At 37.4% G+C, this 23,152-nt stretch overlaps 2 protein-coding genes across 2 annotated transcripts; one reads left to right on the forward strand and one right to left on the reverse strand.

Moving 5' to 3' along the window:
- Positions 1-53: 53 nt before the first annotated feature.
- On the reverse strand, positions 54-19,242 carry LOC113670155 (uncharacterized). Its single transcript, XM_027186245.2, has 34 exons — positions 19,067-19,242; positions 18,026-18,112; positions 16,643-16,761; positions 16,374-16,448; positions 16,128-16,223; positions 15,793-15,903; positions 15,267-15,353; positions 14,990-15,131; positions 14,518-14,621; positions 14,312-14,401; positions 14,005-14,046; positions 13,353-13,520; positions 12,863-12,980; positions 12,468-12,542; positions 11,667-11,765; positions 11,092-11,190; positions 10,531-10,658; positions 9,692-9,841; positions 9,172-9,246; positions 8,350-8,687; positions 6,685-7,642; positions 6,410-6,507; positions 5,698-5,782; positions 5,015-5,108; positions 4,678-4,762; positions 4,042-4,084; positions 3,789-3,851; positions 3,579-3,668; positions 3,356-3,460; positions 2,823-2,931; positions 2,079-2,245; positions 1,750-1,800; positions 1,399-1,545; positions 54-891 (listed from the first exon to the last, which is right to left on the reverse strand). The coding sequence occupies exons 1-34, from the start codon at positions 19,125-19,127 to the stop codon at positions 877-879; spliced, it is 4,374 nt and encodes a 1,457-aa protein (XP_027042046.2). The 5' UTR covers positions 19,128-19,242; the 3' UTR covers positions 54-876.
- Positions 19,243-19,255: 13 nt separating this feature from the next.
- LOC113670180 (ras suppressor protein 1) lies at positions 19,256-23,084 on the forward strand. Its single transcript, XM_027186280.2, has 9 exons — positions 19,256-19,464; positions 19,614-19,664; positions 20,301-20,368; positions 20,501-20,553; positions 21,335-21,453; positions 21,713-21,795; positions 21,968-22,082; positions 22,294-22,426; positions 22,521-23,084. The coding sequence occupies exons 1-9, from the start codon at positions 19,356-19,358 to the stop codon at positions 22,606-22,608; spliced, it is 819 nt and encodes a 272-aa protein (XP_027042081.2). The 5' UTR covers positions 19,256-19,355; the 3' UTR covers positions 22,609-23,084.
- Positions 23,085-23,152: the final 68 nt, after the last annotated feature.

Genomic DNA, 23,152 nt, shown 5'->3' on the forward strand with positions numbered 1-23,152 from the left:
CTGCTTTCATTGCCCAATAAAATTTGTTTAGATTAGATTGATAACAAGACACGTTTCCCTCATCTTAATGGAATAAAGTTTATTTCTTGCTTTATCATTCTCGATCCAAAACGAAGGTTTTAAATATATATTAAGTTTGAAGTTAATTTGTTTTGGGTTTTGTTATTCATTGACCATGTGATCAATTATGGTCACGATTCCGCAGAAAGGAGACAAAACGAAATTAAGCTTTTGAAATAAATAATCTTTCTTAATTCTGTGAAGCAAAATTGTGGCATTTTTATAACGAACGCTGTCGTGTTCGAAACTCCCGCATCAGTAATAGAGGGATTAAAATAATTTTAAGCTTTCATTGAAATAAATTACTATTTATATCAAAAGGAGTTTCTGTGCTTCACTTCGTGTTGTTCGAATTTGGTAAAAGTGAATTTTTTAAATTAATATGAATAATAGGGAATCTGTATGACTGCCCAGGGCCGCGTTATTCGAAACCCAATCAACACTTGTCCTGGGTCGACTGCATACGAAACTAATGCGTTGCCATGGTAAAACGGTTGCCATGGAAGTTAACCCTTAATTCGCTGTGATTGCTCGCTTGAGAGATAACGCCATAACTCGCGTCATTCTGTTGCTTTCAAAAAGAAGAATAGAGGCTGCTATCTTAGGTGAATTATTTCCTAAACTACACCGCAAACTTTGAGACGAATCTTGTGCTCCTTAGTTTCTCTACACTAAGGGATTGCTCCATGTCGAAAGCGTATTATCAAGGATAGCAAATCGAACAGAACGTTGTTGAGAGTACTATTGCGCATGCGACTTGTAACTTTTCGATTCTCTGTGAATAATTTTAGTAAAGAATATGTCAGTCCACTTCGTCTACATTTTGTGGTCCTGCAAACGAAAAAAAAAGGGGAAAAAATATTTAAACTCACAAACACGTACGTGTATTAAAGGCACTCATTGTTTGTCCATCTTAGCAGATTTAGCCTGAATGAATCAAGTACGTCATTTATCATCAGTCATAACTCCCACCATCCACAGCTATCCTTGGCCTCTTAGGTTCATTATTACCTCTCCTATGTTTTTCTATCTTGCCGAACTAATACTTTGCATAAAGAGAGGGAGGGCGTGGATTAGAGAAATCTCCAGACCTCCGAATTAAGCACTTCCATGCTTTATCAATGAGCCACAGAAACCTCTGTGGTGATAAGGGCCGTCACAAAGTTTATATGTGACACGCGTCATGCATACTGCAAAAAGCGTCATTTTGGTAAACAGACAAGTAAAAGAATGACTTATACTATCGAAACGCAGCTCTTTGACACAACCTCAGTTACTACCCAGCCCCACCCCCTCCCCCATTCATGACAGTTAAAGAATATTTCTTCAAGGCCTCACCATCACAGAAGGATAAAGATTCTTTTGTAACTCCACACCAAACTGAGCCTCCCACGGTTCCTTGATCACTTTGACTAGGGAGGAGAGGGTGGTGATTGTTTCTGTCTTCAAAATCCACTGACTCTCGCCGTTCCCCACGGGGACGTTCTGTACAAAAAATTTAAGTTTTACATCACCACAATTGCCAACTTCTTCATCCCTAAAGTTGCTACAAATCGTCACGAGGAAAGTTGGAGATGAGTCGGTGTTTTATCATGGTACTATCATTTGAGATCATCACTACTTGACCTTCTCTGCGGAAGGGCGTAGTATTCATTGAATGACATCGCGGTGATACCAGTAAAACCTTACCTCGTCTGTTATACTGATCCCCATAAAGCATGAATCATCTTCAAAAAAATCCTATGAAAACAGCAAACGTCAAGTGCATTATAAAACGATCAAGTACAGCTGGTTCATTTCGTTGCCCCACTTCACATTCAAGATAGTTCCGGCATAGAAAATAACTGTCTCCAGATAATTCAATATTTTTTTCAGAGTGAAAGTCTGTTTGTAATTTGCCGCAATCAAGGTAAAGGATAAAACTTGACCGCCTTCTTTACTCTATCACCCCTATACCCAATTAATATTCAATATCGCCTGGGACTGAGAAAACTAACACTTTTAAAAATATTACATACCAAGCTAGTAACATCGGTGATTTTGTGTCGGGCCAAGCACACAAACGCTGGGTCCTTGAGCGGTTGGGACAGCGCTGTGTACCGTGGAACGGGCCACTGAGGATTCTGTTTGACAAGGGCTATATGAGACCGCGATGCAATCACGCTGACAGCATTCAAACTGGAATCTAGAGAAAACAGAAAGGTAAATGTTTGATCAATGGAAGAGAACACAAGGTGAACCCTAATGAACGTGTACGGGCCTCAACTGGTGGAGACAAGTTAATACATAACTTATCTAATACACTGACCAGCAGGGGTCTTTGGAAATTAAAGGGAAGCGCGATTGAGTCGAAAAACTCGCCACAGGTAGTTTTTCGTTCCCTTGCTTTGCAATGGAATAGCCACCAGTTTATAAGTTGGGCCCAGCGAGCTATGGAAATGGGTCGAGCATGACAATTGCGGTTAACTACTTAACTTACCGGAAAAATAGATTAAAGAAGAAAAAAAACATCTAGAAAGTTAGTTTGTTAATTTTTTTCCAAAAGGTAAAATTTGTTTATGGCTGTGCGATGGATGGATTTCGTAAAGCAGCATTTTATAGGACGAGAGTTCACGTTCACATTATTTTCCCAACAAGTGTACCAATAGGCGTTGTGACACAGGTTTAAGGAAACTCACTGATTAACCCTGACTAATTTCTGCTAGGATCGTTCAACAACGATGACAAATTTAGGTTCAACGACATTGCCATAGGTCTCTTACCAGGTCTCTCCGTATTTGAGCAGCGATAAGCCATTAAAAACAACACGATGTTTGTGTCTATGTCAAGGATACTTTCGCTTGCGAAGGAATCACCCGCCAAATCATTTCTCTGAGTAAGAGAAGAAACAAAAATCATTGTTAATTGAGGGCTGAATGATAGTATTGAATACTACGGAGGGGGAGGGAGGTATTAGTTTTCTCGGCCAGAAACGATAAAAGTACTGCTTACTTTTTTTGACGTAGGGGCTATGTTGGAATGAAGATTCTGCCGTGGTAGTTTTCGATAATATGTAATTCTCTTTTCTGTTGAAAGGTGCGAGAAAGTAAGACGCTTTTCCCTTAGACACAGCACAACACAATACCATGACCCTAACCCTATCCCTAACGCATTATAAATTTGATCGAGTGCTACAAAGAAATCTCAAATTTCCTCGTAGAATCATATTCTGGTATTGAGGCTTGTTACAGGAATCGACTTGGTGAAGTCATGCCACAGAAACCTGTTCTTCATGTTACAGATTAAAATAGCTTACCTCTGTGTTAAACCTGTAATACTGATCCTTGTCCTCAAACACTTGCTCTTTAGACACATGCTCCAGTGCTCCAACATCCAAGAGTAGCTGACCGATTCCTACTCCCTGCAAAATTAATAACGCTTGCTCACAAAGTGCTTCGTTAAGGAGATAGATCTTTCCATAGCAGTTTATCACGGAATCTTCTCTTAATTAGTAATCTTTACTGAATGATCATACTAACCTCGTCTCTGGTTTCTACTTCTTTTACTTGAATCAACCAGTCCACAAACTCTCTGCCCACAAAACAGCTTGAATAACTACGTAACAAACTCTGTGGGGAAGAAAGTAGAAGTTCAAGCTAAGTAGTAAATAGGAGTTATTCCGCAAAACGACCCTAAGACTAAACCAAAGCTGGATATGTTTTTAACAATGAACAGAACGTTTCACTAACCTTGCGGTCTTTTACCAGCGGGGGATAAGCGAAATGGACAGCCTGCTGATGTAGTCGCTCTCCCTACGAAAAGTACAAAACGTTCCTCAGACTAATAACAAGAAACCTACCACAGAGAGACTATAACCGACTATGTGCTCATTCTGGATACAAAACTACTTGACTGAAGGTCCTTGAACCCCTCCCTCCCCACCCCCACCACATACAAATCCACTTACTTATCCTGAAGTGTTAATTCGGTACAAAATCTTACCATTAAAATTGGATCTTCCGGTCTTATCTTAAAGACTTGAGACCTGGGAGAAATTATCAATACATGTTTAGTTCTGGGATTCTGCAGATTTAAAAGACCCGAGCCATAAAAAGACTGATTTTATCATAGGTGGAAGAAAAAATTAAAAAAACAAGTAACTAGCGACAAGCGGAGGACACTTGTAGGCAGTAACAAGCGAGGGAAACGTGTCACCAGCGACAAGCACGGGAAACATGTAACCAGCGACAAGTGCGGAAAACATGTAACCAGCGACAAGCGCGGGAAACGTGTAACCAGCGAAAAGCGCAGGAAACATGTAACCAGCGAAAAGGGCGGAAAACATGTAATCAGCGATTAGCGGGAAATCTTGTAACTAGAGACAAACGCGAAAAAACATTTCATCAGTGACAAGCGCTAAGACGCATGTAGCCACAAACAAGCGCGGATGACTTGTTTACAGTATCAAACGCGGTAAACAGGTTACAAACGAGTTGGATGGCAAAAAGACTTTAAATTGAAACGAGCACGAGGAAGTTTATCTATACAGTAGTCAAAGGCATTCGGCGAAGGAAGAACTTCTTTGCCTTATTAAATGCCCATAACATAAAAGAAATGTCATATACTAAATCAGCTTACCTGATGTGTGCCAGCGTTTGAGGATGAGGCGGGGAAACGACAACAGGTCTAGAGCCCACCTTCATCTTGGCTTGTTGCACAACATCTGAAAGGAAAACGAAGTAGAAAATCAAATCAATACAGTATCCAGATTACACAGAGTTATCAGCTGTGAAGTGTTGACTTGTCACAAAACGAAATCCTCTTAACTAAATAGGACAGCAATGCACAGCAGGAAGCCGTACTAGGACGAATGAGTTAATTGAGGTAGCAGGGTTACTAAGACTACATTTTTATCGTCGACATTGTCGTAAATACTGGATTTCGCTATTTCATAGCTTAAAAAAAGATAACTTACTTGTAAACACTTTTAGGAACTTTTCACAACGATCTTTGTCACGGACCAGAAAGTCATAACAACCGCCTTGAACGGAGAATTCAAGACGAAAACTCTGAAGACAAAAATTGAATAAGTTGTCGTTTTTCAGTATCAAGACACTCACGTAATATTCTACAGAAAATCTGCGGAAAAAGTCAGCTTTTTCAAATTCTACAGAAAAGATATGAGACTGTTGAGTCTTCTTTGCAGCCATTGTTCGGTCTCGTCACGTCATGCAATCGGTATTCAAAGACAGAGGGCGGCTCAAGGCGCTGTGTGACGAAAGGCGGCGAACGTTTTGAGACAAGTCTTTGTTGTCGGAGGGGGGCTCATCTTACAGCAAGCCAAGTACAGATCGAGACTCAAATTTACCAAAGTGTTTCTTGCACAGTCTTTGCATTGTCAAAAATATCTTAAGTGTCTATAACCTCTTTGTAAGTGGGCAGTTGTACAGAGAAAGTGCTACAACAAATAATGTCTACAAGCGCGATCCTAATGAAGAAAATTGGTGAAAGGGAAACATGACAGATATTTTACTCCGAGATTTTGTCAAGTTCTGCGCTGAAACACGCGGGGGAAGGCGAAGCGATACAGGTTTGGCTGTTCCGCTACTTATGACACCAAAGGACACTCACAGCGGTTGAACATGAATTGATATTTACCTGACTTCCGAGTCCTCTGTCAATGAAGTGCAAACTATCTAGAGGATGAGATACCAGTGGTGTGAGACACTCGTCGGGTGTCCCGCTAAAAGATAATACGAAGAATGTTAGCATCGAGTGGCTCCCAATGAAAAGAAACGAAGCGAGAGTAGAGTGGCTTTCCCAAGAATACACCATAATGTAACGACCCGGCAAAGACCTCAACCTGAAATTTCAGAAGCAGAACCACCTACACGCCGCCCCACATACAAACACTTCAACAACCAGGATTTATTGTTTGTATGCTAGGTTGTTTTGTTTGACTTTTGTTCGTATCTTTGTAAGTAATATCCCCATGTTCTTTTTTTATTATAGGGGGCAGGGTACTCGTATACGTGCAGCAATACGGGATTCTCCTTCTGTTGTTTGAACTTGTCCACAGTTGCGTGTCGTCTTAACCTTTTCACCCTCAGAAGTCATTAGCATGTAAGTAGTCCCTATATCATCCATGAGTTAGCCGGGAAACAGTCTATGAAAATACTCAAATTTATCAAGAAGAAGTTTTCATCTTGATCTAGCACCAAATTCACCTAGCTAATTTACAAGGAAACGTGTAGCAGCTTGGGGGGGGGGGGGGGAGAATTAACATCAGATCTTAGGAGTTAAAGGGTTAATGGGAAAAGGCAAACTACACGTGGTTTTAGCAGCTCTAAGCACTAGGTAAACACAGTACCTTCCTCTCACGGAAAAACTACAAAGGTAGAACATGACACTGGATGTAATCATAACGGCAGGAGTTTCTTCAGTCTCGCCATAAATAACAACTGGGGCCTGAAATCAAGAAGTACACTCGATTACAAAGAGATACAGAAACATATGACAGGTCGACAACAGAGTAAAATGCAACATTCGTCTCAGGCCACAGAATGCGCAATAATAAAGACCTTAGATATCTTCCAAAAAAAATTTCGTCCTAAGACTCACAGAGAGCAAAACACAAGATCTTACTTTCAACAAACAGCAGAACTTCTCGCTGCTGCCCCACCGAAACAGCGACACCTCGAAATACAACTTCAACTTGTGATCGCAGCTTGAAAATTCATCTGCAGTTAGACGAAAGGTCAGAGTCGCATTAGGCTCGATAACATTACAACTTGGAGTCGTCGGTCGGGAACTTGAACCACTCGAACTGCTCCGTGAATCCAGCGAACTGCTTGGACTATTTCCTGGCTTTAAACGATTTATTAAGTTATTAAAAAACACTTTTGGCGTGGGCGTTCTCGGTAAACTCGAAGACAGTTTCGTTTGTTTAGGAAAGCCTTCCGTCGATTTGGTTGGCCCTCTGTCGGTATTTGCACTTCGACCAAGTTTACTTTGGACAGGAGACCTTCTGCTTAGGTATTGTTCTGAAATTTTTCGCGTTGCAGTTTTTGATGGGCGTTTTTGTAGCATATTCACGGTGTCAGCAGGCAGCGACTTGCTCATAAACTCATCATCCTGATGAAAATCCTCACACTTCGATTCGAGTGGTGTTGATGGACGGTTGTCAATCACTTCGTCAACTTGTTTACTTCTAATCCCTGATATACCATTTAAATTTTGAGCTCCAAAATTTTCACCATTTCTACCGACCTGGGTTGATGACATATCAGTGGGCGGAGGCTGATAAGATTTACTCGACTCTTTTAAGGAGCTAGTTAATGCACTTGTTCTTATTTGAGGCGAACTTCTGTTCTTTACCGTATATTTTCCACTCTCGTTCACTTTGAACTTTCCAGAGTCCTTGACTACATATTTTTTATGAACTTTTTCGTTTTCTGAAGACGAATCCTTGCCATTTTCACTTAAATTTTTTTCAGAAGTGTTGGTGCACAAGTCTGGTACCGTTGGAGACTGATCCAAAGACTCTGTTGACTTTGGAATAACATCGGGGTGTTTTGCAGCTCCAATTCCATTTGTTGAATACCTATGATATGAACAATATTTGCATATCAAAATCTGCTTCCCAATAATTTAGTGTTCCTGTTGGGAGGTGAGTGTTATTTGAGTTTTCGATTGCCTGTCACTCATTGAAAATTTTTTAACCCATAAATACATTAATTCACGCAATGAAACTAAACTATAACCAAGAAAAATCAACTTGAAAGGTATTTGGCGACTACAACTTGACACAGTGCATTTCATAATCCACCTTTTACAGTCAGTTTCAGAGAAGTGTACAGGCTGGAATTTTAAAAACACGCCAACTAGCTAAGGAATGATGAAAGTTACCATAAAATTGTGCAAAAGATTAACCAAGCGGTCACAGTGCCGCTTGATTTTATCCTATCGCTACCTTGCCGAACAACTTTGTCATAGTCTCGGCCTTACAAAAAACAGCTCTCCAACTGGATGTAATTTTTCCTTATTTCATAGCTTTTGACTTTGCCCATGTGAAATAGTGAAAGTTCTTCCCTAGGTAGCAACATGTTTATTCAGCGAAAGTGATAAAGATTTCTGTAATAGTGATAATAGCATTAACCATTATCATTATATTAATAATAATAATAATAATAATAATAATCACATTTTTCTCATTTCTGTAGTAGGTTCACTGCAGAAAGTTTTTGTAACAGTACCATGGCAAGTCGTCTTAAACATAACTTTCGTAAGTGAACCTGCATATAACCATACCCTTTATCCTCTGCTGATGTAATCTTCCGGCCTGTTTTCGCTACCGTCTGAATTTCCTCTGTAGCTTCAACGTAAGACGATGAGGAAGAAGACGATGATAACTGTTGGAGAGGTGTAACAGACATGTCACCATTCAGCGTCTTGATAGAACTGACGTTCAGTTTAGACGCTTCCATGTGCTTTCCTATTACCTGTCCAGCCACATGATCGAGAGTGAAAACCGGTTTGACCGGAATTACAGGTGAAGATACTTGAACAGTGAGAGAGCTGCCACAGTCAGGGCAGAATGCATCATCGAGAGCGACTGGTTTTGTGAACTCTGCCGAACACTTCAGGCACTGAAATTTATAGAAAAATATACATATATCCTAAATACATTAGAAATATTACTAATGTATTAATTAAAGTAACTTAGAGGAGATAATTGATGGTTTGTGCATCAAGAAAAATTCAGCTACACTTTTCAAGTTGGTCGTTTGGAAAAAGTTCCAATCTTATCTATGCTAGAACAACCTAGAACCTATCTCACATATAAACGAAAGAGTACATATTTTCTACAGTCAGTCCTATGGAAAATTACAAAGAAAGGAATGATTCTCATAATTGAACTGCAGTAAAGGAAATTGCAGAAAAGGAACCTTATCCCAATCTCCGGCTGCTCCGCTTAACTGGTGATGGCGCCTACGAAGTATCTAAGAGACTTGGGTTCAGACTCGAGTCTAAGCCTAAATTTTTAAGGCTTCTTCAATATCGCAAGACACAACAACGTTTACTCAGAGGCGAGATTTAACAGAGCACATCACCATTATTGTCTTCCTTTACCTGTAGACGTTCAAGAGCAACTTTTTTCATTTCTCCTTTTGCTGTAACAAAAGGTTCCAGGATTTCTGCTAGTTGCTGTGGTAAAGGAATGACTAAATATTAGAGACATGTTGTAGAGAAGACTCAAATACTTGAATCCTATTTTAAAAAATCACAAGTATGATGCTTTCCACTTTCAGGTATCTCCTTTCGAGATCTTCTACCCTTCACTACATTTACACCAGTCAGTCCGGTTTGTTGCCATGAATTGTTTTTCATGAAGAGAAAGAGTTGTAGGTGCTTTTCAGTCGCGTGTCCTATATCAAACACTAGGAAAAAATCCAGTTGCACTGATTTGTCAAATTCAAAGGTAATACAGGAAACAGATGAGAAAGTGCGTGTGGCCACGACAAGGTAGGGCTGCTTTTAATGTATCATTTGAGTGGTAGAGAAGAACTGTCACTAAAGTAAAAATAACCCACAATAGAATACTCAGTTGCTTAATCGAAAATTGCTCTCGAGTCAAATCCAGAATCTTTACCACAGCAGTTTCGTAGTCCTCCATTACGTAGTCCCGCCTTTGTCGCTCACGACTCATGTAGTCGAACCTCAGATGTATAACTGAATTATTATCTTCCGTCCTAACCATGTTTACATCTCTTAACAAACTTGTTTCCAACCGGGAAATGACCTAAAAATAACAATTCAAGGGTCACTTTATAATCTTTCATACCTGGTCCTGGTACAAGAAGCCCCAACCCTGCCCCCACGTAAAAAACAACACAGCAAGTTCTGAATAAGCTCTGATGTACTATGCAGTACCTTTAAACCAGTTATTGAGCTCTCCGTATCGCACAGAAAGCAAAGATTTACCATTCAACAGGAATCACGGATACCAACAAGCATAACATTTACCTAAATCGTACCTCTAATTAGTATGACTTTGCGGGCTTTGAAATATTCCTTAAAACATATAAATTGAAAAAATTGTTCCCTCATAATTTGCTTCATCCATTCATAATTTATCGTAGTCTCACTGTGTTCTTATCATGTTCTGAGATTGGATCATGGCGTTTCAAATGGAAATTCAACAAATCGAAAGTGGTTTAGCGTGGTCTTTAGTCTTAATCAAAATGTTGTGGACTCACTTTGCTGCGCCTCTTGAGTCCACATCAAATCACAAATGGCAAGTTGACGCGAGCAGCATTGTCTGCACTCTCATCGACAAATGCAAATTGGCCAATCAGATTGCGACATTACTGCCAAGTGTGATAAAAACTAACAGCTTCTAGGTCGACTGCTCATTGGTAAAATTTACACATGATCATCATAATCATTTGCTGTTGCTACCGTCTGTTTTCAGTGCTTCTGGACACTTACCTTTCCAGCAAAGTTCTTTTCCATGATAAAGTCATCCCTGACCGTCAGAAACAGATGTTCAGCATTGCCTTCAGCCTCATCCAAAGTAGACATTGCTGTCACAACATAATGATGCCCATCTGAGATATCTGAAAACCACCAAAAACAGAAAACTTTAATTTTCCGCCTTTCTTACTCTATTTATTAATACGAAGCTCTCAACGCTGCAGGATGCTTATCAACCTAGTGATGTTAGACCCGCTTATCCTTCAGTTACCATTTTTCCATTTTCAATTGAATATCGAAGGCAATATGGGATTGAACTGGTTTTACTTCACTGTGCAACATGATTGGTCTAGGATACTCGCGCCACCCTCTCGATCGATCAGATTCATGACTAAAATCAATCACGACTTGATCACTCTCGGTTTTCCTCCGCTTAAGGAGTTTCCTTTGTTTTAAATGCACATTGAACTTTTCAGTCTCATAGGTAGGCTTAATGGCTACGTGTTGCCTAGAAAATCCCCTTAAAAACACAAATATTTACAGAAATATCTACTTTAAAAAAACTTTAACGCTTACCTTCATCAGAGAGAATACTGAAAGTGCTTGAAGGACTGTGTATCTCTATTGTATTATCCGTAAAACTCTGAATGGACTCTTTGCGAATGACATTTGATGCTGAAAAACAAACAAAAAAATAACGAAAGTTAAACAATGCAGGATACATGAATCTGAATGATTCGTAAAACCTGAAATGACAATTTCCATGGTTAGAATAGCTTTCATTTACAATGTAAGAGAAGAAAGAGTAAATTCACTTTAATATAACAAAAAAATTATTATCTGCGGCTATACATTGTATCTGTAATTACAAGAAACATGACAAACAATTTACTCAAAATTCCGATATTTTAGCTTTGAAAGGATTTTTCAAGAACTTTCACAAATAATATAATTAAAATTTTACTTCTAAAGGAAGGCAGAAATGTGCAACATTTTCAGACAAGTTTTTCAGGCAAGTTTTCAAGGACTTTACAGGGACTGAAAACGAAATGCCTATTCCTTAAAATTGCTAATAAAGTTTTAAGATTCTAATTCTTAGTCAGCGACTAACGAATTCGTAGCAGTCCTGTTACTGGAGGAGGTCCACTTACCGTGATCTAACAAAGATTCAGCAGACACGTGCACACTAGCAGGGGCTATTTCTTCCTGCTCTTGTGCATGAACTACCTGGTCAATGGCTGGTAACCATCCTGATAAGGAATGATAACAATAAATTTATCTGAAAGAAAGTTTACAGTCCTACAAAACTCGACTCTCGCAAATAAAGGACCGAGACTCGAGTTGATTTTCGAGACATAGAGGCCTTTCAAGGGCTCTCGATTAATTCCAATTTGAAAATTGGACTTCTATCTACAAGAAAGTTTACAGTCCTACAAAACTCGACCCTCGCAAATAAAGGACCGAGACTCGAGTTGATTTTCGAGACATGGAGGCCTTTCAAGGGAACTCGATTAATTCCAATTTGCGATTGTGTGGAAAAAGAAAAAGCGCACTTTCGGGCGATTGAATTCTTATCAACTATATCAGAGTTTATCAAGTGGAAAGCTTCTGACAAAGCTTGATTCAGATGGGAGAGTGTTTTATTGCTCTTTCTTGAAGCTCACAATTTTCCTCGAGCTTTGCCTCTCGAAACAAATAATGTCTGCGGACAAATATCTGAGCATATTTTGACACCAAATGGAGGCTACGTGTAGTATTTACATAAAGAACATTGTGTTTACAAATCTGACCATTCATTAAATGCAGAGTTGCATACAAGAAAAAGCATCACCATTGCCAAAAGGTGATTTGGAGTGCATTGTCAAAATTTCAACCGTTGTGAAAACTAAGAAAACTATTTAAAGCAAGACTTAGAATCAGGGGAGCAATAACAAAAAACTTGTGGCTGGCACCTTCTCCACCTAGCTGCCTCAATTTCTTAAGGTTTTCCACATCATCGGCATGTTCAAGAGCTTGATCAATAGGCGCTGTATCCATGGGAAATAAAAAACATAGCGCGTTATCAATTTAACTGACCTTCTTAACCCTTTAACTCCCAAGATCTGATTGTTAATTCTCTCCTCTTGCTGCTAGACAATTCGTTGTAAATTAGTTACGAGAATTTGGTGTAAGATCAAGACAAAAACTTCCTCTTGATAGTGAGTTTGAGTATTCTCATTAGCCATTTGCTAGGAAAGGTATGGATATGACAGGGAGAGGTTACATGTTAGTCACAAATTTAAGTGCCCTAGCTTGTAACTATTTTTGTTTGTTTGTATTTCTTTTAATCATCTGTTGTGACACTCACTAGCAGTCGAGGTAGACGGGCCCGTAAGCAGTTCGTCAGTAGGTGAAGTCAATCCCTCATTGCCATCATCGAAGTCAATTTCTCTGGTCACAACTCTTCGTCCTTTCTTGTTTTTCTTCTGTCAATAAGAGTCAAATGCTTAAAACACATTAAGGTGTAGACGACAGGGATTTCTATAACTGTAAGAAATTGATTGATGCACTAAGCTGTGAGGACACTTTGGGAGGTAAATGCACTTGTTTTAGTAAATAGCAAGAAGAATTTGTTTCATGTACAAATCTCTCTGAGGATGAAATTTGCTTTAAAAGCTCTCTTCTCCTGCGATTTTCTAGATTTTTATGAAGACCTGTGGCTTTCTTCACTATCGATATCTTAGATTCACGTGGAGACCTGAGATCAAAAGTTTCCTTTAAATGCTTTTTTTGCCTTAGATTTTCAAGGTTTACATGGAGATGCGAGAGTGAAATTTTGCTTATATAGTTTTCTTCACCTTGGATTTTCTAGGTTTGGATGGAGAATCTGACGACTCTTCTTGAGACTCCGATGATTCCATTGAATCTTCCTCCACTTTCCTGATGGTTCTGACACGATGGTGTTGCACTGGTGCTTCAGGTATATAAGACAACATGGATACTGGATGCACATTCCTACCAAGGAGCTGCAAAAATAGTTTGTTCAACAAAGCATTTAGTTAGCTTCCAATATTCCTTTCTTAATTTAAATCAACTTGAAGATACCACTCTGTCGCCATCAGAAGTCTGTTTATCCTCATGAAATTTTTGGAAGAGCAAATTGTTCCTTTAAAAATATTACTGTACATGTAAATGTTGGTCTCCCAAACATGCCATCTCAGAATTTGTGTACACTTTATATACAGCACTCTATAGAGATCTGGGTCTTAAGGGAAAATTTTCTTTACTTAATTTACATGTAAAAAAAACCTCAAAGTTTGGGAGTTAAGGGCTGTTAGAAAATAATTAAGAGGTTCACATATTTTAATATTTATAACATTATGCTTTATAGTTGGTGGCAAAGCATTACAGTGGGCAAAAAGGTATCTTGATTAAATTTAAGTTATTATACTTTTTCAGTAGTTGTCTCAACAAATTAAAAAATTTCTGTGAAGGAACTATGTAACCTACCACTTGCTCTTCAGAATCTAGAGGCTTCCCATCAATTTTGATCTGCAACAGACAAAAATATTTTGAGAATAATAAAAACTTACACCAAATAGGAATTGCTACTCAGAGAATGTCATTACAGTCAATATAATATGTTTAGTACACATAATAACATAGGTTACAAAAATGACCAAACTCCAAGGGGTACTAAATGGAAATAATGAAATGTAGACCTAATAATACATGTAAGTGGAATCAATACTCATGACCTTCAATGAGGTGAAATAAATTAATCCCACACTCTTTCTTTAATGTCTAGTCTACTTACTGGTTCAACTCGAGGTATAGGATACAAACAGGCAATTGTAGCTCGTCTGTAGTAAGGACAGAATACAACAGGATTTCCTTGAAGGTTTAACTGAAATAACAGAAAAAATAATCATAATAATTTCATCAACAATAATTTAAATACTTCATAAATGCATTAATTAACTAAAAATCTGATTTGTAACTGAAAGGATTATAATTACTCACTGATATAAGGTCATGAAGATAAGCTAGTGGTGTAAGTTCTGATAAAGCCACTATGCAGTTAAAAGAAACATCAAGGACTCGTAATTTGGAGAAAGCTTGGAGACCTAGACAGAAAAGTACAAAATATAAAAACAGACTCTGTATACAAGCAAATAACATTGGAAAACACAAGTAACAGGGTTGATCTTAAGAAACATTAGAAAATAAAAGCTTATGTCAAAATGTTGTACATAAATGTTGTTTTATACCAAGTGACTTACAGCTAGTGGATGCGTATTGCTTGAAGGTTCAATTAGTGTGGTCATGTTGATGGGCTCAAAAAAAGTCTCTCAATGGCCATAGATTCATGTGATAACTGCATCAGCATGAAATTTATATGCTAAGGCTTTCTAGGGGTTCATGTTCAACTTGTTCAAAGTCTCCATTTGACTTAAAACAATTCCCATAAATAAAAGCTACATGTACGTCGCACCTTTCAAATTCTGCAAGTTGTTATTTTTCAATAAAAGTGTGGTCATGTTCTTGAAGATTAGTATTCTGTCTTCAGCTGGTGGCACAGGAATACATTCTAACTGGTTAAATCCCAAGTTCAAGTGTTGGATGTCAGACAAATACTGCAACAAAAAAACAAAGGAAAATTTTCAGAAAAAAATGATCAATTCATGGCATTGCAATCACTTAAAAAGTCATGGTCCAAAAATAAAGGATGAAAGAAAGAAAAAATAACAAAATTTGCTTTGATTTCTTACCTGCCAATTAACCAAAGACTCATCACCTTCAGTGACATTAATATTGTTATGACTAAGATTGAGGACTTCAGCTGCTGGCAATAGTTTCTATTAAAAACAAAATGGACAAGATCAACTTTGAAAATCTTTTCTATTTTGTTAGTGACACTTGTAATAACAACTTACAATTGCAGTTTTTTTTCAAGGTGTGCAGTTAAGCTCATTTATGTATAAATTTGAAGTACTCTTCCTCATCAAATATAAATCAAGAATTCTACATATTGGTCAAAGTGATTCATAATCAGAAGCTCTATTTGAGCATGTACAATGTAAGAACAGTTAAATGGTTCATCCTGGTATACTTCATACCAGTGTACTTCATCCTTGGATGGCACAAATCAATTTGCAAACCAGGCCTGGAGATAATTGTGTCAACTTTCTCTGGCAAAAATTGCCACTACAGCTAGATTAAAATTTATTTACAGTATTTGAAAATTAATCTTGATTTTAAAATATTACAAGTCCAACTGTAAAGAAAAGTACGAACCACAGAAGCATCAACTTGCACAATGCCATTGTAACTGAAATCCACATTTTTCAGTTGAGGCCAGGCTGATGGGGCATTGGAGAGATCTCCACCACAATGAAAAAACACTTCCTAGTATAGAAATAATAATATAATTGACTGAGTTGCATGATTGTATACTCTTGGATAGAGGGAATTTGAAGCTCTGCAAGAGGGAAGTGTCATGCCCAAGAAAACAACAGTGAGAATGACATGGCCGGTCACAATTCTAGACCTCTAAATATGTGTTCCAGACAATGCCAAGGCCAAAATGACTCCCAATTAACATACAATAATCAGTGTAAGTGCATACTTACATTGAGTGAGATAAGTGACTTATTACATGTTAGTGTCTTGAGTTGGGGTCGTAAGCTTTGAATTCCTCTAATAAATCCTACTGGAACTTTCTTGATCTGTTGAATAGAATAAGCTGCATGTCAAATTTGGTAGTGATGCTACATGAGCAGTCATAAAATTGTATATTAACAGTGATACTACAATAGCCAGATTGCCTATAGTTCACACAAGTACATGTATAAGATTTTAAATTACAGGTTTTTTACCTCTAATACTTGCAATGCTTGGAAACAAGAAATGTTGATAAGTCCATCAAAATGGGAACATGCTCCTGGTACAAGCTAAAAGAAAATAGGAAACAGTTGTCACCACTAAGAGACTGTCAAGTTACTTATGAGAGGTACTTTAGCTTAGAAAGCTACTACAGAAGAGGCAAGGTTCCTTGAATATGGTCAGGAATGTAGTTTAATTCTGTTAGAAATATCAACATGTTAATACATGCAACAAAAAATCACTGCATTCAAACTCATATTACCCGAAGTGAAGGTGTCCTTCTGAGAAAGTCATGAAGGAATGTTATAGCTTTTCTGTCTTTGTTATGAACAAGTTGCTGATGACTGAAGACATTTTCTCTCTCATGAACACCTTGTTGACCTGGTATGAGAGAATCATAGCTTGAAATTGAATGAGGCAAACAGTTAAGTTTAGTGTACATGTACAACTAACAAAGATCAGTTTAAAAATTTTCAAACCAGTGGAAAAAAAAATCAGTTTAATTACATTCCTCTGATTAAGATTATGGAAAAAAAATGAACATACTTGCATTAAAATCCCATGAGCCTGGAGATTTTTGATCAAAGAAAAACTGAAACCATAACTTACATACAATTATGTATTTAAGTTATATCTTTCTCCTATTTTAAGTGTGCCAGGTAAAACAAATTTTGAGACCAGTATAGAACAATCCTTTTACCTGAATTTTGAAGAATTCCAAGCAATTTTAGGAGGTAAGAAGAGGTACTACTGGCAGTTAATCTAACTGATTACTGGCTTAAAGGAGAACACTGCATCATGGCTCTTTTGAAAAGAACAAAATAGCCAGACAACCCAAAGAAAAGCCTCTTAAAACAACAAGGAGAGAAAGAGGTGGTCTTCACAGAGAAAGGTTTGTCAGAAGAGGCTGCTTTAATGGAAAGAGAGAGTTTTCACCCACTAACAAGATCAGGTGCACTGTTCTGATCAAACAAGATTGATGGCAGGATCATGATCAAATGAATGGCTTCATTGGCTCTTAATGCTCTATGTTTGTACAAACGGATATTTTAACTTCACTTGTTTGTCCAAGGATGCAACAATTACTCGCTTTCTATGATCACAGAAAAGATAAAACCAAAATAAAACACCATCACTCTGTATTTCAAGAACCAGCGAGTATTGAGCAAATGTAAGATTATAACTTCAAACTGCTCATAACAGAATGATAAAGAAACAGTTTAAAGTTTTCCCTAGAGTGTTAAACGGATTGGTTTTTTTAAAATGGATGAGCAAACCATTTTTGCCACAGCATTAAACAAATGCAAATTTTTTTAAACAGATGAGCAAACTGCTTAAACATTTTAGCAAAAGCATTAAAAAGGAAAATAAACAGTTTCACATTTTAAACAGGAAAAGTGTTAGTGTCTGTTCTCCCATGGAGGGTCACATATCATCTCTTAAGTTTTGTACAGCTTTTAACAGATCTATACCAGATATACACTGCCAATAAATGATAACCAAGTCCTTCCTGTGCAAAATGTACCTTAAATGTTCTTAAAATTATGTGTAGTAATATTATCACTCATTAAAAACTTTAAGATATTTGTATCAGTCAAGAAAAACAACTGGTTCAGGAGACACCCTATTCCAGTTTCCTCTTTACCTGATACACTTTCAAAGCATTCAGTTAGGAACACAACTGATGTGGCTGTTAAGCACAACTGACTTTCCTGTCTTAAGATAGGATCTCCTGGAAAAGCAGGGAAAGGTCAAATTTCCATCAGTTCTGACATAAAATAATAATCTCTATATTAAATTTAGCACACTTTCATTCCTTAGTGAAAGCAAAGCAAGAATGAGAGAGACTCTCCATACCCCCCACCCCCATGGGAAAAATATCTCACCAGGAAAACACACATGACTGCATAGAAGTTTTAGTTCTACAATGTTCAATGTATTAAGTGAAAAGTGACTCCAACACTTTCTGGGCAGTATTGCGATTTATTCAACATTCCTTCATCTCACCATTCTAGGAACATCTCACTAAGTATCTTCCAGGAAAACAAGGAATAACATTTCAGACATTTGTCCTGAAAGTATTGGAGTAATGTCTGGATTAAAATATTCTATTCAACAAATGTTTTCTTTAAAGTGGAATCATCTATTGATCAAGTGAATATGTCATCTAATAATGATTCAACGAACAGTGCAATAACTGTTCAAAGCCCATAGGAAATATTTCAGCAAGCTTCAATTACTGTTTTGATAAATGAAAATTTACATTCATGAGAAAACAAGGAAATAGAACGCTTTGAACCATCTTAGAGATCTGCGCGCTTACCCTCTCTTCTATAAGCAATGATCACAAAAAGATGAAGATCTAACTGTCAAATGAACTAGTCAACGAAAAGTTTTTTTGTCCAGAGGAAACAGTGTTTGAGCTATAGTACATGTCATATATTAACTAACATCATCACATGACTATGATCAAATGATCTTAAGTTGTTCACCAACGATGTGAAATGCCAATTTCCTCCTCACATGGCACATGTACGCTTACTCTATCTCAAAATAACAGACTTTCTATTGAGCGAGCGAGGAAATAAAGTTTTAAAGAAAAACCATTCAAAGATCTCGAACTACGGCGTACGTGAGTGACGCACGTAAAGAAAATACAAATTAATTTATGTTGTTGAAAACGCACCGTGTAACTGAAGAAGATGCGAAAGCTTGTCCAGCAGCTCGTTTCCTTTTTGATATGACATTGTGATAAAGTGTTCAAAGAATTATTTTAAGCAATTCTATACTTTCACAAGATAAATGTCAAAATTAGTCGTGAGATGTCGCCATTTCGGGAGATATGCAGGTTGAAACCGAGGCTGAAGTCACGCGCTTCTGAGGTAATGTTATGGTCACACTATAAGTAGGCCTATACAACATAGTAAATCCCAATACATTTCACGACGATTTAGAAAGCCGCGAAGCTGTTGAAGATGTCGAAGTCAGTGAAGAAACTTGTCGAGGAGACAAAGGATCAAGGTTATACAGAGCTAGATCTCTGTGACAAAAGCTTGTCTACGATTGCAGATATTCCAGGACTGAGTAAGTGTTTTGCGAAGTCATCGAAACAGATACTTGTTCATCAACAATGATGTTCAGTGATCGTCATCGAAGGGTTTTTTCAGCTGTGCTTTCCCTGACTTTGAGTTCCGAGTTATCGTTTATTTATCACTCTTTTTCTTATTTTACAGCCCAGCTGAGGCATTTGGTACGCCTTACTTTGAGTCATAACAGAATAACATGTGAGTTTTATTTTGGATCAATGAGAATCTTATCTTTTCTGTTCAAAAGGGTGTGAAGTTGTGGAAATTCTGGACATTCCTTAGTAGGGTTAGGGCTACATCCTGTCACAAATGCTTCGTAGAGTGGGAGATAATTGTCATTTGTAAAAAGAGAAATACTTTTCGCAGTGGTCCGTCATGTCATTCAGTTAGGCCAACAATTGCTGTAGTTTGTAAATTCAGGATAATGATGAATGTTTTGACGATTATTTGAAAATCGTGCATAGTTATACTGTCCGATATGAAAATACTCATCACAGAGAAAACTTTGTTGTGTCACCGTCTAAAAAAAACTAATTCGCTCTTTATAAGTTGGAAATTGTTTTAATGGCAAACCACACCATGATATGTTCTTGTCATTCAAAACGCCAAGAAAAGGAAATTTTTTACTAATCAATCAGTTCTGCTGGAAACCTCATATATAAAATTGCAAAATTTTCCTGAAGGTGCTTGTAAGAAGTATAGTTTGTAGTACTCTATGGTGTTGTGACCGACTGTGAAAGTGACAGCAGAGTCTCTAACTTTAGCGAGAAACTTGTGCTTTCTGATAAATTCTTTGAAATACTATTGCATGTATTTCTTGTTATTTCAATTTAGCTCTCCCAGAATCCATTGGCTCACTTGAAAACCTGGAGTTTTTGAATGTGTTTAATAATCATATTGAGGTATGTCATTTACAAATAGTGTTCACCAGTTATAAGTGCCCAGTATTGCACTGGTTTGATTGCAGGTTTTTGGGAAATGTGCTAAAAAATCTTATAAAAAAGCTTTCAACTTCTCATGTGCATCTTTTTCAGGAGCTGCCCATGTCATTAGGCTCCTTGAAGAAACTAAGACACTTCAATGCAGCGTAAGTATTTTGGATTACAAATGTGTACCAACTAAGCAACTGAGAAGGCTGACAGCTGGAATGTAATTGGCTCTCAATCATGATATGTAGACTTTTCTATGCTCAGCTCATATGTCATGACCAGCAATGTCCATTCATCCATCCACACTAGCTTAGTACAATAACTAAGGTGAAAAAAGGGAGAAAAGCCCTACTTAAGAAAAGCACTCGAAAGAAGATAATTATAAACTTTCTATAAATTTAAGTGTACATGTCTGTGATTGTTGTGAACTTTGCTAAGCTGAACAGCTGTTCTATAACTTTTTGCCTGATTGTAATGTGTTAGGCATTTGCGGGACAATTGAAACTTAATGAAGAAACATTATTTTTACTTTTGTAACAGCCATCTCTTTCCCTTAATAAACCTCTTAGATCAGCCCTTGACCAGCAACTGATTTTAGTCGTCACAAACAATTAAATCTCTCTTTCCCTTCTTTGCAGGATTAGTTAGTTGTCTACACTCAGATTTTTCATAGCCTAAGATAATTTGGTTTATCAAAGGTGTTGATAATGTAACTCAGCCATTGTAGAGAGTTTGTATGCTGATGTTTTGAGCTGACTTAGGGCTAATGCGTGATTGATCAGCCTTAAAAAACTCTCTGCAGTGGCCAGTTTACACTATCAACTCAGATGACAAGACCAATTATCTTATAAAACAAACAACTGGTGTAGCACCACATTTTTTTATAAAATTACCCCTATGTTCATTTATCATGAATCAGTTAATGATTGTATTTTTCAGGGTAAATCGACTAAGTTCCCTGCCCAGAGGCTTGGGAACAGCATCTGGATTGGAAATCTTGGATTTAACATATAATAACCTCAATGAGAAGTCACTACCAGGAAACTTCTCTGTTATGAGTAAGTTTTACAAATATCACCAGCCACAAAGGAAAGGCAGAAAATCAATGCTACCAAACTCCTTGCAAACTTGTCTGCTTTTCTTGCAAGTATATGAAGATTCCCTCATTTTTAGATATAATAGATAAAATCTTTTGCAGCTTTATTTTCATATACTATTTTTAAAAGTTATGTACTAGGTTGCTAGTACCATGCTGTAAAATAAGGGTTGAATTGAAGGCATTTAAATGAACCTAATGAAAGTACACCTCATTTTCAGAACAGCTCAGAGGCCTCTACCTGGGAGACAATGACTTTGAAACTTTGCCACCAGAAATAGGAGAGCTCAGAAACCTTCAAGTGGTAACTGCTGAAATTAAGATTATAACAAGATTTAACGAAGGTCTTAAATTTTAATACTCATAGCCAAGGACTAAATAGCTATAGTCTTTAGTGTGAATCACGTGAATAAATATTCAAAACAATTTCTTGATACCAAAGGTAAAATGTTTATAAATGTTTTTTATTGTTGCAGCTTGTGTTGAGAGACAATGATCTGATTGAACTACCAAAAGAGCTGGGGAAATTGAGTAGACTGAAGGAACTTCATCTTCAGAACAACAGACTCACTGCTCTACCTCCAGAACTAGGTAATGTGTACAGTGTTCAAAATTCTAGAGTTCCCCCCTTCCAAAAGGGGCAAAAAATTAGTTGCAATCAAGTAGGCTATTGGGGACAGTTAACATTCTGACTGACAGACCACACCCAACATGCAATCCTAATTTTCTTCTTCCTACGCACAATACTTGACAACAGTTACTCCAATTTTTAAAATGTTCTCCTGAAATGATTAAATTGAAGGTGAGCTAGACATGGGTAACCCACGGCATGTGTTCAAACCAGAAGGGAATTCATGGATACAGCAGCTTGAAGATCAAATTGTTCTGGGACCATCACATGTGTTTGTGTACATCAAAACTGATGGATACAAGAGGTTTGTTGCAGAAGACATTCTTTTCCTCAATCATTAATCCTTTACTGCCCCTCTTCTCACAATGAATGTTCTTTACTTCTTTCCCTGCATTTAGTTTGTACGAGCGTCTCATTACCTCTGGTAATGCTCCACCACCAAAGAGGGAGAAGGAAAAGACTCTAAAGCGAAGCAGAAGAAAATGACTTCCCTGGCCTGATAGCTTTGTTATCACAGCACTTTATTCAAATTTGAGGTAGAGGAAAATGCTCTCATCAAAAAGTATTCAGCACTTTTTGATACCAAGTACTGTTTGTCAAGATTAGGTTACTAATATATGTCCTAGGTCATCTCACAGAAATGTTTGTTTCAAATGCAAGAAATACAAAGTGACCATTTAGAGTGAACATACATTTATATCAGAGATTTTTTAAAAATGCTCATCCATATAAGGCAAAGAGTTCCTGGCTAGCTTTGAGGAAATAAGTAATTGAGTATTCTATTTTTATACAATTTTGTAAATAAATATGTGCCCACAAATAGGGCAAAGTATCTTCCAGTACCTGTATTTGCCGACTGTAGATACAAATATGTGCCATGTACAGTTAACCTTATACTGCTGATGTAAACACAACCATAATTAAATCATCTGAACCAATAAATTTGAAATTTTTTACCAAAACAGTAAATTTTCAGCTTCATGGTTTTTAAAATGAACCAACAAAAATTCAAGTACTTTAACTTAATGTA

This window comes from Pocillopora damicornis, chromosome 9 (genome assembly GCF_964200805.1).
Source record: "Pocillopora damicornis chromosome 9, jaPocDami1.2, whole genome shotgun sequence".
Lineage (NCBI taxonomy): Eukaryota > Metazoa > Cnidaria > Anthozoa > Scleractinia > Pocilloporidae > Pocillopora > Pocillopora damicornis.